We start from the raw sequence: 14,592 nt of genomic DNA, 5'->3' as shown, positions 1-14,592 counted from the left end.
GTCCTGAAACATTACCTGTACTAACTCTGATGCATAAATACATTTAGTCTTTTGACACATCCAAATCTTTTGTGTGCTCCTTCTATTTTTCTTTTTAATAATGTAATGGCAGTAGATAATATTTAAAATTAAGCTATGTTCATTGTAAAGCTAATCGGTAGACAAAACTAAATGCTAAGAAATATATATACACCTCTCTATGTTGATGTAATATTCAGATCTACAAACACATAGAAAGATAGAATTAGTTCACACGTATACAGAATTATCATACACAGCACATTCATTTGTCTGTTTATATGTATCTCTATTTTATATTCTATACAAATACCAGTGTATTTTGCAGTTACTGGTAATTATAGTTGTTGATCTGTTGCTTCTTAACTACAAGCCATCCGTCACCACTTCATGTTAATGGTTCATGATGATAAGTAATGATGTACTGTAAGCTTCCTCGGAACAGAACCCCATAGTGATGTTGAATGGGTCATCCCCAGTCAGTGGGAGTATTATTCTGCCCACTGTTGTTTTGTTCCTTTAGAGATCTCTACTGGAAAGTATTAAGAATGTACTGCTCTCAATAAAGCAATATGCTTCTCATATGACACGCTTAAAAAAAAGCCTATAAAACTGAAGAACTCTGAACATTACTACAGTACATTAAGGGATAAGAAGATGAATAAACTCAACATTTTATTCTGTGAAGCAGAGAATAATTGAACTTCCTCTAATTTAGCTTGACTATTATTATGGGGTCGTAACGTTCTAAGGGACATATGGACTAAGCGTCACAAATATTTTTGGGTGCAAAAATTGGCACACAGAAATCTCATATTAGATTGTGCTTGTGAGCGCTTATGTACTAACCAAAAATGTCCCAATCTGCACCCATCAGTGTAAAAAATATTTTTTTCCCAATGTGCGATGACCGCAACCTGGCCGGTTGAGGAACGGAAAAGGACTGCTCCTCTTCCATCATTAGTGACGTGGTGATCATGTGATCCTTCCCAAGGAGCGGTCACATGAACGCCAAATGTCAGAGGGGCTGTGGCACTCTGGTGCCGTGGCTCCTCTGGCACACAAAGGGTTAATTAAAGTTTGTGCTACTTTTAGCACTACAATTTTGCCGCACCAAAAAAAATAAAAAATATGATCGTAGGCCATTGTAATTATGTATGGAATATTATTTTTTTAATAATATATTATATACAGTTTGTGATCTCCTAGTGCAAGACATTTTTTGACCCAGAATTGCTCCTAAATAGCACCTCCTAAATCTTCAGGGGAGCTACCTACCCAGTAACAACTCATCCCACCTCAGGTTTTCATCTTAAATTATCTTGGGGTCTATGACCTTTTTATTTGCTTGCTAATTCTATGGTCTGATTGCAAAAGGCAAATGGTATTTTGTATAATATAATATGAGATTGTTGCTCAGTCTATTTACAGTTCTCCTGACTTCCATGGCCCTGGCAATTTCTGCAATGGTTTTCTGCAAGATAATTCTATAAGGGAAAGCTACAACGTATATATATATATATATGCAAATTTAGACAGTGCCAACAGAAAGTATGAATCAGGGGTAATTCACACATGGGTATATGGGCAAGGGCAATGTGATAACTAGCAAGCCAATCAATAACAAGTACATTCTTGTTTTTGATTGGCTGGGGTGTGTTTTCCTGCCAGTCCTCAGGTAAGGCAAATTAATTTGTCCTGGGGGATTCGTGCTTTAAATAGATTTCAATGAGACATTCAATTATGCTTTAACATAGCATACTGTATTCAGCATCAACATGACTCGGTGTCCGTTAGTTCTGTCCACATTCTAGGCCGGTATTTTGCAACCTGAGGAGGGACCGGAAGATTAAAGGAGTCTTAGAGTGACTACGCACTAGGAGATACAGAAAGTAATGAAGCAAATAAAAAGGAGGACATAATGTGACAAACACAAGAGAAGAGACTGACAAAGTGTGAATGACAGATATAATAAGGATGTTTCCCTGCAAAAATAATCCAATTAATATATTCCACCATGTAGAAGCCATATCATTTGAGCATGGACTGTCCTTTGAGCATTTAATACATAGTGGGGTTCTCAGAAACAGCTTTGTGGGGGACTCATTTTAAAAAGTTTGGAAACCACTGTTCGAATCTTTAAACTGGACACAATAAAACACAGTTTATGTATCTTGAAATGTATAAAAATTGGTTTTGTCAAAAGTGGTAATGGTAACCTATGTCTCATATCTTTCACAAGGCCCAACATCAATTTACTACAAAACCCAGCTATCATTTTACATCACTAAATGTGCAGAAGAAAAGCCTCCTTCCATAGTAACACGGCCATAAAGCTCAAGGAAGACACAAACTTGCCTACATTTTGGATCTGTAGATAATTGCCTAAAAAAGTTCCTGAAGGGCTTGGAGGAGATAGAACAAAAAGAGAGGAAGGAGGGAAAGATGGCAAACTCTCAGCTGAAATGCCTGGAAGAAGACCAGGCGTTCCTGGAAATGACTGAGTCGAGTCCTGAATGTTACTACTCCGAAAAGCAAAGGACAGCCTTAGAAACTCTGTTGTCTTCTGGGGCCCAAGCCTTCCATAACTGTGTCAAACAGGAAGGGATTCGTCCGTTTCTATCTCCGGAAGAAGTTACATGGATTGAGAGTTCTGTTGTGGATTCTCAACTGGGGAAAATAGATCTGGGAGATGATTCTGAGCTTGATGAAGACTTGAGTATTAGCTACTGGCCAGGAAAATCTGATATTGCAACCCCTTTGCTGGACCTGGGGTGGATTGACCAGGGCATGTGGAAAGGGATTACACGGGCAGAGGTATTCACCCATCCTCCTTCTGATAATGCTCCTCACATCAAGGTGGTGGTTCGAAGGACTATACAGAATGCTTTAAAGGTATAGTTCTGTTTGGGTTTTATTTTGCTTCACATAAATTACCATAAAGCATCATTTGAATGTATGAAACGTAAGATCTGTACAGTATATGTGTATAATGTAGGTAATCACTGCAGTAGCAGGTTCTGAAAGCTGGGGTTGTAAAATGATGGTGTATTCAAGTGAAAGAGGATACAAATGGAAGTGTAAACTGGTTTAAGTTAGAAGCAGCAAATCAAAATGTTCATGTCAAGAAAACAAACATTGATAATATACAGTACTATGCATAATGGAAACATGAATGCAAGCAAAAAAATATTCTGTTAGGTGCATAACATATACGAACTCTACATTTTGGTGGCTTATATTAGAGACATCTTTACATACATACAGCGTTTATTCAATTTTATTAACTGATAATTACTTGTTTTTCTTCTCTTTTTGCTGCATTTTGCTTGGTTTCTTTTGCTGTTTCTTTATCAACATATTTCCACGTATTTACAGTTCTAAAAAAAAAGTATTTTTTTTCTTCTACTTCTAACTCAGTTTCTTGGGCTTGTTAGGAGAATTATTTAAAAGTTGCGTTTTCTCTTTCAGTTACATGCTAAATCCCTTCCAAGGTTCTTCTAAACTTATCTTGTCATTGTGCACATTTTGTCTAGTACAATTCTGAGATTTTATAATATATTGGGAGTTATGTGCTAAATTGTCTCTGTAAAAAAAAAACTAAAAACAAGGGCAAACGTTTGAAGATGTTGAGATACACTTATGCGTGTAGGCAGAAAAGGGATTAAAGTTCTGAATTTAGGCCTTAAACCAGGGGTGGATAACTCTAGTCCTCGAGGGCCACCAACGGGCCAGGTTTTAAGGATATCCCTACTTCTATTGTATTGTATTGTATGTCTTTATTTATATAGCGCCATTAATGTACATAGCGCTTCACAGTAGTAATACAAGGGGTACTCAAATAAATAACAGATAATATAAATAACAGATCATGGGAATAAGCGCTTTAGACATAAAAGTAACATTAAGGAAGAGGAGTCCCTGCCCCGAGGAGCTTACTTCAGCACAGGTGGCTCAATCTTCGACTGAGCCACTGATTGAGCCACCAGTGCTGAAGCTGGGATATCCCTAAACCATGACCTGTTGACGATTGGAGTTGCCCACCCCTGCTTTAAACAACAATCCATGGTCAATAAGTATGATGTCCTTGAAACCTATAAATCTTCCATGTTGCAGTATTTCCCATCCGTTCAATACAAGACGTCTACTCTCTAGTGTCAAATGCCCATTAACTACTTATAAAGATTATTAAATAATAACAAATGCTAAATGAATGCATGGAACACATCCCAGTTTTTTCATGTTACTTTAAAACAACAAATGTCGCACAGATGTTGCTGTCTTGATTAGGTTTGAGATTCAATTATATCCACAGAGCACTTGCAGTGTTTGTGTTTCCTCTGTTTGATATGCTTAAAATGAACAGCCACTATTCAGAAAATATAATTAAAAAATGCAGTGCCATCCAAAAACAACTTTGATTTAGGAGGAACCTGAAGGAATGTGGAGGGAATAGAAGGGGTTGAACCTTTAGGCTGTCTTTAGTTGCACCTTTTATTTGTAATATATTGCAGGTGTGTTTTGATTACTGGATAATAAGGCCTGAGAACAGACAAGAAAACTAAACACAAATACACTTCCGCAGGTTGGGATTAAGGTTTTGGCAACTGCATTGTTGCAAAGGATTTTAACCTTTTTATTACTGTTTTAAAGTAGCAATTCCAATCCTTTTTTTTATATTGATCCCCCGCCCCATCCCCGAATTTAAACCATGATGCCCTCCAAAGCTGAACTGCTTTGCAAACAATTTACATTTTATGATCTGGTAAACGTGCAAAAAAATTCAAGATGGCTGCTAGAGCTATCCAATAGAATGCTGCAATGTCATTTATTTATTTATTTATAAAATATTTTACCAGGAAGTAATACATTGAGAGTTACCTCTCGTTTTCAAGTATGTCCTGGGCACAGAGTTAAGACAAATAATACATGGTTACAAATACAGTTACATAAATGAACAGGGTATACATTATATACAAGACTTTGCATGCACAGTTAAAGAAAATATATGTTATGGGCGTATGTAACAGTTACAGACCAGATTAAAATGTGAGACAGCCTTAGATTTGAAAGAACTTAAACTGGTGGTGGATGTGAGAGTCTCTGGTAGGTTGTTCCAGTTTTGGGGTGCACGGTAAGAGAAGGAGGAACAGGCCGGATACTTTGTTGATCCTTGGGACCATGAACAGTCTTTTGGAGTCAGATCTCAGATGATAGGTGCTGCATGTGGTAGGGGTGAGGAGCTTGTTCAGGTAGCTGGGTAGCTTGCCCATAAAGAATTTAAAGGCAAGACAGGAAAGGTGAACTTTGCGCCTAGACTCTAGTGATGACCAATCTAGTTCTTTGAGCATTTCGCAGTGATGTGTGTTGTAGTTGCATTGGAGAACAAAACGACAAATTGAATTGTAGAGGGTGTCAAGTTTGCTAAGGTGGGTTTGAGGTGCCGTGCCATATACTATGTCTCCATAGTCAATAATTGGCATTAGCATCTGCTGTGCGATACGCTTTCTGACCAGGAGACTTAGGGAGGATTTGTTCCTGTAAAGTACCCCTAGTTTGGCATAGGTCTTGGTTGTCAGGGTATCAATGTGCATCCCGAATGTTAAGTGGGAGTCAAACCATAAGCCCAGGTATTTAAAACTGGTAACAGGAGTTAGGGTGGTGTTAGTGTTGGTTCTAATATGGAGCTCAGTCGCTGGAAGCTTTAAGAATTTAGTCTTGGTCCCAAATACCATTGTTACAGTCTTGTCAGGGTTTAAAAACAGTTTGTTTTGGGAAATCCAGTTTTTGAGTCTCAAGAAGTCAGACTGAAGTATGTGTTGAAGGTCAGAGAGGCTATGGCTGTGTGCATATAGGATTGTGTCATCTGCATACATGTGTATTGAGGCTTCCTTACAAGCTGTGGGAAGATCATTAATGAACACTGAGAAGAGAAGGGGCCCCAGAACAGAGCCTTGCAGGACACCACAGGTGATATCCAGGGGGTTGGAGTTAGAGCCTGAGATGGACACATGTTGGGATCTTCCTGATAGGTAGGACTGAAATCAGTTTAAGGCATGCTTCCCTATTCCAGAGCTCTGGAGTTTGTTAAGCAGGATAGCATGATCAACTGTATCAAAAGCCTTTGCAAAATCTAGGAATACTGCACCAGTGAGTTGTCCCCGTTCCATTCCAAACTGGATTTCATTGCAAACTTTTAGCAGGCTAGTTACGGTGGAGTGTTTGGGACGAAAGCCAGATTGGAATTGGCTAGGGAAATTTGTCTTGGTGTAGTAGTCCTTTAATTGGGAGTGTACACATTTTTCCATGACTTTTGATAGAATTGGGAGAAGTGAGATTGGTCAGTGTTTTTGTCCCCACTTTTGAAGATTGGGACAACTCTGGCAGTTTTCCAGGTCTTAGGGATATGGCCTGCAGACAGGATAGAGTTGACCACGGAAGCAATTGGTTTGGCAATGGCTGGGGCACCAAGTCGTAGGAACCTAGATTGTAGCAAGTCAGGTCCGCATTGGCTGCTTAGTTTTAGTTTGAGGAGCGCTTGTGTAATCTCCTCTTCAGATACTGGGCCAAATTGAAAATTGTGGGCAGTGTTAGGAAGGGGTGGGGCTATGTGGGCACTCCCAGTATGAGATTCAGGTTTGTGGTTTGGGCTGCGTTTCGCTAATACGTTAGTGACACACCCCACAAAGTAATCATTGAATGCATTTGCAATGTCAGTGGGGTTTGTCAGAGTAATATCCCCCTTAGTGATATTACTTGGTTTTTGATGGTTAGGAGGCTGGAATATATTGTTGATAACCTTCCAGAAGTTAGCTGGGTTTGATGTATTTTGGTGAAGATTGTCAGAGTAATATTGTGCTTTTGCGTGCCTTGTTTGCCTTTTGCACATGTTCCGCAGGCATCTGTAGTGATTGAGATCCTTGGTAGTGCCAGTTTTTTTGTAGCTTTTCCGCAAGGTATCCCTGAGCTGGTAAAGTGCTATAAGGTCAGTTGTAACCCATGGAAGATGGGCCCCCCGTACCCTTATTTTGCGTAGTGGAGCATGGGTATCGCAGAGTTTTAAGAACTCGGATTGGAAATAGTCGAGCGCAGAATCAGGGTCGGGAATTAAATCTATTCTGTGCCATGGGCAGTTGGTAAGGTCATCCAGAAACTGTTGTGGGTTAAAGTTTTTAAATGTTCTAGTGAGGAGAACTTTAGGGCTTGAATGGGGTGTTTTAATTTTCCTTACACAGTACACTATTGCATGGTCACTGAAGATGTCCGGAAGGATGCCAGAGGATTGGATTCTGCTGGGGTTTGAGGAGAGAATCCAGTCTAGCAAGGAATGGTTATGCGATTTCAGGTTTGTCCGTGTGGGTTGGGAAATGAGTTGCGATAGGTTAAGTGACTTGAGTTGTATCTGGATTTTATGGTTTTTAGGGTCAAGCCAGTTGAAGTTGAAATCCCCTAGAACTAGCAGCTCAATCTTCTCGTCATGGCCCAGAGACGTTGCAACTTTCTATTGGCTAAGAGGAGCGAGGCAGACCCGACATTGATATTTACCCAAAAGGTTTGATCACTGAAACACGATCACTGAAAAATAAAAAGGATAATTTCTCGGGAGCCAGGGAGTCCCCTGAGTTAAAAAATAGCTCTGTTAGTTTCCAGAGGATCCACTAGTTCTGATCCTGAAAAAATGTTTAAATACAAAAAGTAATGAGTAAGTTAGGTTTGCTGCATTACAATAGCATGGATCGGACTATTCAATTCAAATGCAAGTTGCAATCTTCTAATACTTGAGTGGAAGAGCGTTCCATAGGTAGGGAGAGATTAATGACAAAGGTTTAAGATGGGAGAGGGCTGTAGAGGTAAAAGGTGCCAAGATGAGACAATCTTGGGGCGTAGCGAGATGTCAGCGTTGAGATATACTGTATGGATATGCAGAGGAGTGTAGAGCCTTAAACGAAAGGAGAATGTTGTCGTTTATACGGAAGTTCATAGGAATCTAGCAGAGAGAGTTCAGGAGGATGGAAGCAGATACGCGCCTAGAAGAGCAGGAGATGATTCTAGCAATTAGTGTTTTAGTGGTAGTGGAACATAGGAAGAGTGATGACCTTGTTTTGCCTGATATAACCCACTAATAGTACCGATTAACTCAAATTCACTGCATTTGCTAAGCTATGCTGTCATTTAACTGACTTCATTGAGCTATGGTGGATTTACAAGCCCTGCTCCGCAAGGAATTATTGGCAAAAATATGGAGGAAAAGTTACCCTATTTCTTCAGTTTTGTATAGTTATTTATTACTAAACACTTCAGTGGCTATGTAACAGCTCATGAGAAGTGCATACAGATGCACACCAAATAAATCATTGTTAATTAAGTCTTACATTTGACATTTCAGATGTGGCAGAATATTTTAATGCCAAGGAAAAGGAAAAAAAATAATGAACGGAGATATCACATTTGCTCCATGTACATCCCATTAATATGTGCTTTGGTGCCACTTCTCTCTAACATCTCAGATAATCCCTGAGAAAGTCACAAGCTAATACAGCAGATGTTATAGTAGTCACAATCAATGTCGACTTACCTTGCTACACATGCTTAAAATATCTTTTCTAGCATTCATTTAATAAAATAAAAATAAAAAATAACCTCTTATTTCCTAACTTAAAGCATAGGCCCCATGGTACTCATATACACCTCACTATTGCCTCTTTCTAGGTCTTAAATTGTAGAAGGCACTTTCTGAAACATAAATAAAACAATGTAGAAAGTCCATTGTAGGAACAAAAAATGTACAACACAATATAGAGTTACACTAACCTCAAACCCCCCACACAAATGGTAAACACACATTATATGAAGGAGAAAAAAGTAGAATTTGCGCACTCAAACCTATCCAAAGTAAGACATTGATCTGCAAGTCATATGTCAATACAGAAACTCCACAAAGTCATCATCATCAAAAGCAATTGAAAGAAGCATTTATCTGACAGTCATGTACTGTATACAGGGCTAAGGGTTGCCACCACTCCGGGTTTTTACCCGGAGACTACAAGTTTCGACTAGGTATCTCCAGGCTAGAGGAGGTTGAGATTTGAAATCTCCTGTTGACTGCAGGGCCGGCTGGGATGTTTGGTCCAGGGACATGTGCGAAGCCTTGGCTCTTACCTTCTCCGGCATCATCATCATTGGCGGCATCTACCACTTCATGGTCCCGTGAAGATGGCTCCGCAATGTCAAATGGTGTCGTGTTGCCATGACAATGGGTTGTTACGTGGCGTCCAGTTGTCATAACAACGTGACATTGCATGGCGCCACAACATCACATGATGTCCCATTGTCATAGCAACATGATGGCATTTGACGTTGCAGAGCCATCTTGACTGGGCCATGGAGGGGGAGATGTAGGATACTGTCGCCGGAGAAGGTAAGAGAGTTAAATATATACAGTAAATGGGATTTTTTTTCATAAATCTCCGGGTTATTATTTAACAGAAGGTGGCAACCCTGACATGGCTGTATGTATTAACATGTGTTTTATAGAGATATTCTGTATTTAATTGGATTTGAGTGATCAGATTTGACCTTTTCTCTGCTTTACATATAAAAATGCAGACTTTTCAGTGTTATCATTAGGTAAACAAAAGATAGTGGGTGTAAAGTAACAGTACATAGGCCTGTTCTCTGTTGAACAGAAGAATCCTTTCCACACCCAGACTGGGCAGGAGTTCAAGATAAAGGAAGATATACATCAAGATGGTGGAATTTGCTCCATAATTCTGAGCATACAATTTACGTTTGGCTTAATTTTTGTGGATGGCACATGTATAAATCTTGTTTCTTTGACATTGATCAGAGATCTTGTGAGAGGAGAGGTTTTATGCAACCCAAACCTGGCAGATGTATTTGATTCAACCAGACAGGAAAACGGCACCAGGTCCAGAAGCAAATATTGGTGTATCCCATTATAATATTAAAATGGCTATTCCCTCCATTAGCTACGTCACTAATTGCTCAGAGGTGCTTGTGTGGAACAAAACGGACACGGTGCACTTTGATGCAGTGGCATAAAGAGTCAAGCAAAATGCACCAATTTATAGCACTTGATACCTCTGCCCATTGGATGTAGCGTCCTCACCTTACAATCAATTTTGTCAATAAATTCTTACATTTGAAATTTATTTATTTTATTTATAAAATATTTTACCAGGAAGTAATACATTGAGAGTTACCTCTCGTTTTCAAGTATGTCCTGGGCATAGTTAATATGACAAATAATACATGGTTACAAATACAGTTACATACATGAACAGGGTATACATAATATACAATACATTGAAATAGGAATGTATGTATCAAGTATTGAGTAATTTTTTGTTTACATGGCTGCTACACCCCTGATAAGGCCCTAGTGCATAGCAAGACATGGAGTCATGTTGTGTCTCTTTTCATGTTCTGTACGTCAGCAAGAAGTGGACTGGATCAAAAACTAATTATACTGCCAGAAGATGTATTCCTGTGTATACGATATTGCAATCATGAGTTCATGTTCTGAAGAGTTTGCAGTTAATATGTTGATGCCTTATACACTGTGAGATTAAGTGATTTGCCCAAGGTCCTAACAAGATGCTGACAGTAAAATGATATCAATGTTCTCCCATTACTATTAGGCCACACCTTCCCTCTTTACATTTGTAACATTTCAGAGTTATTCTGGCCTCCTGTGAACCTGATAGGTAAAACTCCACACCTGGTAATACATATAGATTCCCCTCACATGCACTCTATCTGCGATTGGGGGGAGCAAACTGTGTTACATCTATACAAAATATATATATTTTGTGTAACTTCTTCTTGTATGGTAAATATAGCCATGAGCTAAGTGTTTTATTGGTAATCATGTTGGCGAGAGAGGAATTGGTGTATCATTGCAATCTGAGGACCCTGCTTTACTGTTTATTTCTATACAAAAGAAAAGCATTTTATGGGCTATTTATGGCTATGCTTATAGTGCCGGCGACGGTGATGTCGGGCTGCGGTCGCTGGAAAAATCAAATTGAGATGACTTCCAGCGATCGCGACCAAGCCGTCGCTCTGTCGCGCTGCGCTTACTATAAGCGCACGCCACGTCGGCAATGCATTTGTTTTGAGGTGATGACATGTCGCTGTCGCCGGCACTATAAGCGTAGCTAAGAAAGTGAGAATCGGGCAAAATCCTTGAACACCAAGGGAATTTCCTAGATTATTTTATGTTTCTGCTGTTCAGCATTTATAAAGATTATTTTATTAAATAATGTATTTATCTAATATATTTAAATTTCCTTAATATCACTATTCCATAACTATTTGTGGTATTAATACTAAATGAGTAAGTTATATACAAATGTTCACATACAGTTTATATAAACTATTAATAATGGTAAATTGTTTCAAGAAAAGTGCACACAAACACACACATCTTTATATATATTCTGTTTGATTTATATAATTGACAACACAGCCTATTTAATAATACACCTTGTGCTCTCACTACATTCATTAGCATTTTATGTCACACGATACACTTAAGATTGCATTTACTAGTCTATTTGTAAATTTGACACACGCGCAGTGCATTTTCCCATTTACTACAAAACATGCCTTGGCCAAAAGTGTGAACACTAAATCTCGCTCAAAGCCAATAGCTCCGTACTGGGGGTTATAGGCAGTTTTTTTTATTCAAGTTGCTTGACTCACAGATAAGTTATCAAGTACTGTAAGTGCCTGAGGACATATTGGCCCATATTTACTCAGCAGTGCTAAGACGTAAAGTACTTTATGGCCCATTCACTCTAATTGATCACAAGGTGCCTTGCAGTTTAGCACAATTTAGTAACCATGCTCTATTGTAAAAAATGTTTTTCAATATAAGAACTATAGTGTAATACCATGATACCATAGAATGGTTAGATTGTAACAAATCCTGAGGTATGAATTTGAAGATGTAACAACAGAAAGTTCCTCCTCCAGCTGAGAATGGAATTCAGAATTTCAGGTTTCTGTTTCACATGCTCTGAATTCTCAATACCAGTTTATAATTTTCTTTCATGTAAGCCTTTGTGTAACTTTTCCCAGCCTCTAATTTCTAGAGAAGGATCAAAGTTGAAAAAACATACAGGCATACCCCGGTTTAAGGACACTCACTTTAAGTACACTCGCGAGTAAGTACATATCGCCCAATAGGCAAACGGCAGCTCACGCATGCGCCTGTCATCACGTCCTGAACAGCAATACCGGCTCCCTACCTGTACCAAAGCTGTGCGCAAGCGGGGAGACTATAGAGCCTGTTACAAATGCGTTATTTACATCAGTTACAGTATGCACGTATATAACGATTGCAGTACAGTACATGCATCGATAAGTGTGAAAAGGGAGTGCTTCACTTTAAGTACATTTTTGCTTTACATACATGCTCCGGTCCCATTGCGTACGTTAATGCGGGGTATGCCTGTATTCAGCATTTAACTGGACACAGAACCCATAAATGTTTGATAACATTGATTTAAAAAAATGTATATTAAAAAAATATTTTCCTTTAAACACTGCAAATTATTTCCTGCTAGTGGTTTTTTTTTTTAGCAACTACAGTATATAAATATGTGCAGTATATACATATACCTATACTCCTGTCTGTGATTGCAAATGATTTATTATTAGTTTTTTTTTAGCAACCATATTAGTTAAAAGAAGAAAGGGGTGATATGGCCACTTGAGTAGCTGTTGACAATTGCTAATGACAATAACAGTTTGGTAAATAATAATAATACTACAGGCATACCCTGGTTTAAGGACACTCACTTTAAGTACACTCGCGAGTAAGGACATTTCGCCCAATAGGCAAACGGCAGCGCACACATGCGCCTGTCAGCACATGCTGATCAGCAATAGCAGCTCCCTACCTGTACTGAAGATATGAGCAAGCGGGGAGACTATAGAGCCTGTTACAAATGCGTTATTTACATCAGTTATGCACGTATATCACGATTGCAGTATGGTACATGCATCGATAAGTGGAAAAAAGGTAGTGCTTCACTTTAAGTACATTTTCGCTTTACATACATGCTCCGGTCCCATTGCGTATGTTAATGCGGGGTATGCATGTACTTTCTTTTAACTAATATGGTTGCTAAAAAAGATATAAATATATATATATATAAAACAAAAGACAGGGGTGCCCAATGCAATATCAAATTAACAAAACATATATGGTAATGAGTATAAAGTTGAAATACTTCCATAATAATAGTAATTACTTAGTTATTTAGTTAAACCCTTTGACCAAAGCGTCGTAAGCCTGCATACCAAATGTAAAGGTATAACCAAAAATGCAGGTCCTAACACTAAAACTGTGAACCCTTCCTGTTACCTCTGTATGAGGGGAAGCAACTACAGTGAGTCTTGTCCATTCAGCAAAATGCCAGAACCTCCCAAGTTGAATATTTAAAAAATATATATACAGCAGGGCCCCGGGTATACGTCGGGTTCCGTTCCAGAGGCCCGCCGTATATTGAAAATCGCCAGAAAGCGATGCGCATGCACAAACGGCATTTTTGCTGTTCTGCGCATGTGCGATCTGCGGTCTGCGCGCGCAACCTGCGGTCTGCGCATGTGCGCCGGGCGCACCCGTCCATTCTCCACATGCGCGATTTCAAATGCAACATAGCGGCTCCCTTCTCGGTGCCACCGTATCAGCGGATCGCCGAGAAGTGGGGCCCTGATGTATACATTTTTTTTTGCCCACACACACTGCACACACTCACAGCACACTGCACACTCACTTCACACTGCACACACTCACAGCACACTGCACACACTCACAAAACACTGCACACACACAGCACACTGCACACTGCACATGCTCACAGCACACTGCACACACTCATAGCACACTGCACACACTCATAGCACACTGCACACACTCATAGCACACTGCACACACTGCACACACTCACAGTACACTGCACACACTGCACACACTCACAGTACACTGCACACACTTACAGCACACTGCACACACTCACTGCACACACTCACAGCACACTGCACACACTCACAGCACACTGCAAACACTCACAGTACATTACACACACTTACAGCACACTGCACACACTCACTGCACACACTCACAGCACACTGCACACACTCACAGCACACTGCAAACACTCACAGCACACGGCACACAATCACAGCACACACACACTCACAGCACGCACACAGCCCCATACCTTTGGTGTCAGCTGCTGGGGCATCGTGGGGCTGCTGGCGGGGATCAGTGCGGGGCTGGGAGGGTTTGGTGTGGAGCTGGGAGGGATTGGTGCGGGGCTGGAGGATTGGTGCGGGGATCGGTGCGGGCTGCTGGGGGAAGTGAGGCTGCTGGGGGAAGTGCGAGGGGAGTGCGGGAAATGCTGGGGGAAGTATGGTGGCTGCTGGAGGAAGTGTAGGACTGCCAGCGCCTCACTCCAACTCTTCCCTCCCTCCTCCCTCCTCAACCCTCCTACCGATCGGGCCCGCGGCGGCCATTTAAAAAAAATTAGCGCAACCTCG

The 14,592-nt window shown here is 40.1% G+C and overlaps 1 protein-coding gene across 2 annotated transcripts in view; it reads left to right on the top strand.

Annotated features, from left to right (window-relative positions):
- The window catches only part of FAM83E (family with sequence similarity 83 member E), an 80,048-nt gene that overhangs the window by 797 nt on the left and 64,659 nt on the right, over positions 1-14,592 (top strand). For both annotated transcript variants that reach the window (XM_075605342.1, XM_075605343.1), the window contains exon 2: positions 2,261-2,913. In XM_075605342.1, coding sequence (XP_075461457.1) covers positions 2,464-2,913 — 450 coding nt within the window. In that variant the 5' untranslated portion in view covers positions 2,261-2,463. The remainder of the gene's footprint in view (positions 1-2,260; positions 2,914-14,592) is intronic.

Source organism: Ascaphus truei, chromosome 6, assembly GCF_040206685.1.
Source record: "Ascaphus truei isolate aAscTru1 chromosome 6, aAscTru1.hap1, whole genome shotgun sequence".
Lineage (NCBI taxonomy): Eukaryota > Metazoa > Chordata > Amphibia > Anura > Ascaphidae > Ascaphus > Ascaphus truei.
Note: the sequence above shows the minus strand (reverse complement) of the source record. Positions and strands in the feature narration are given on the sequence as shown.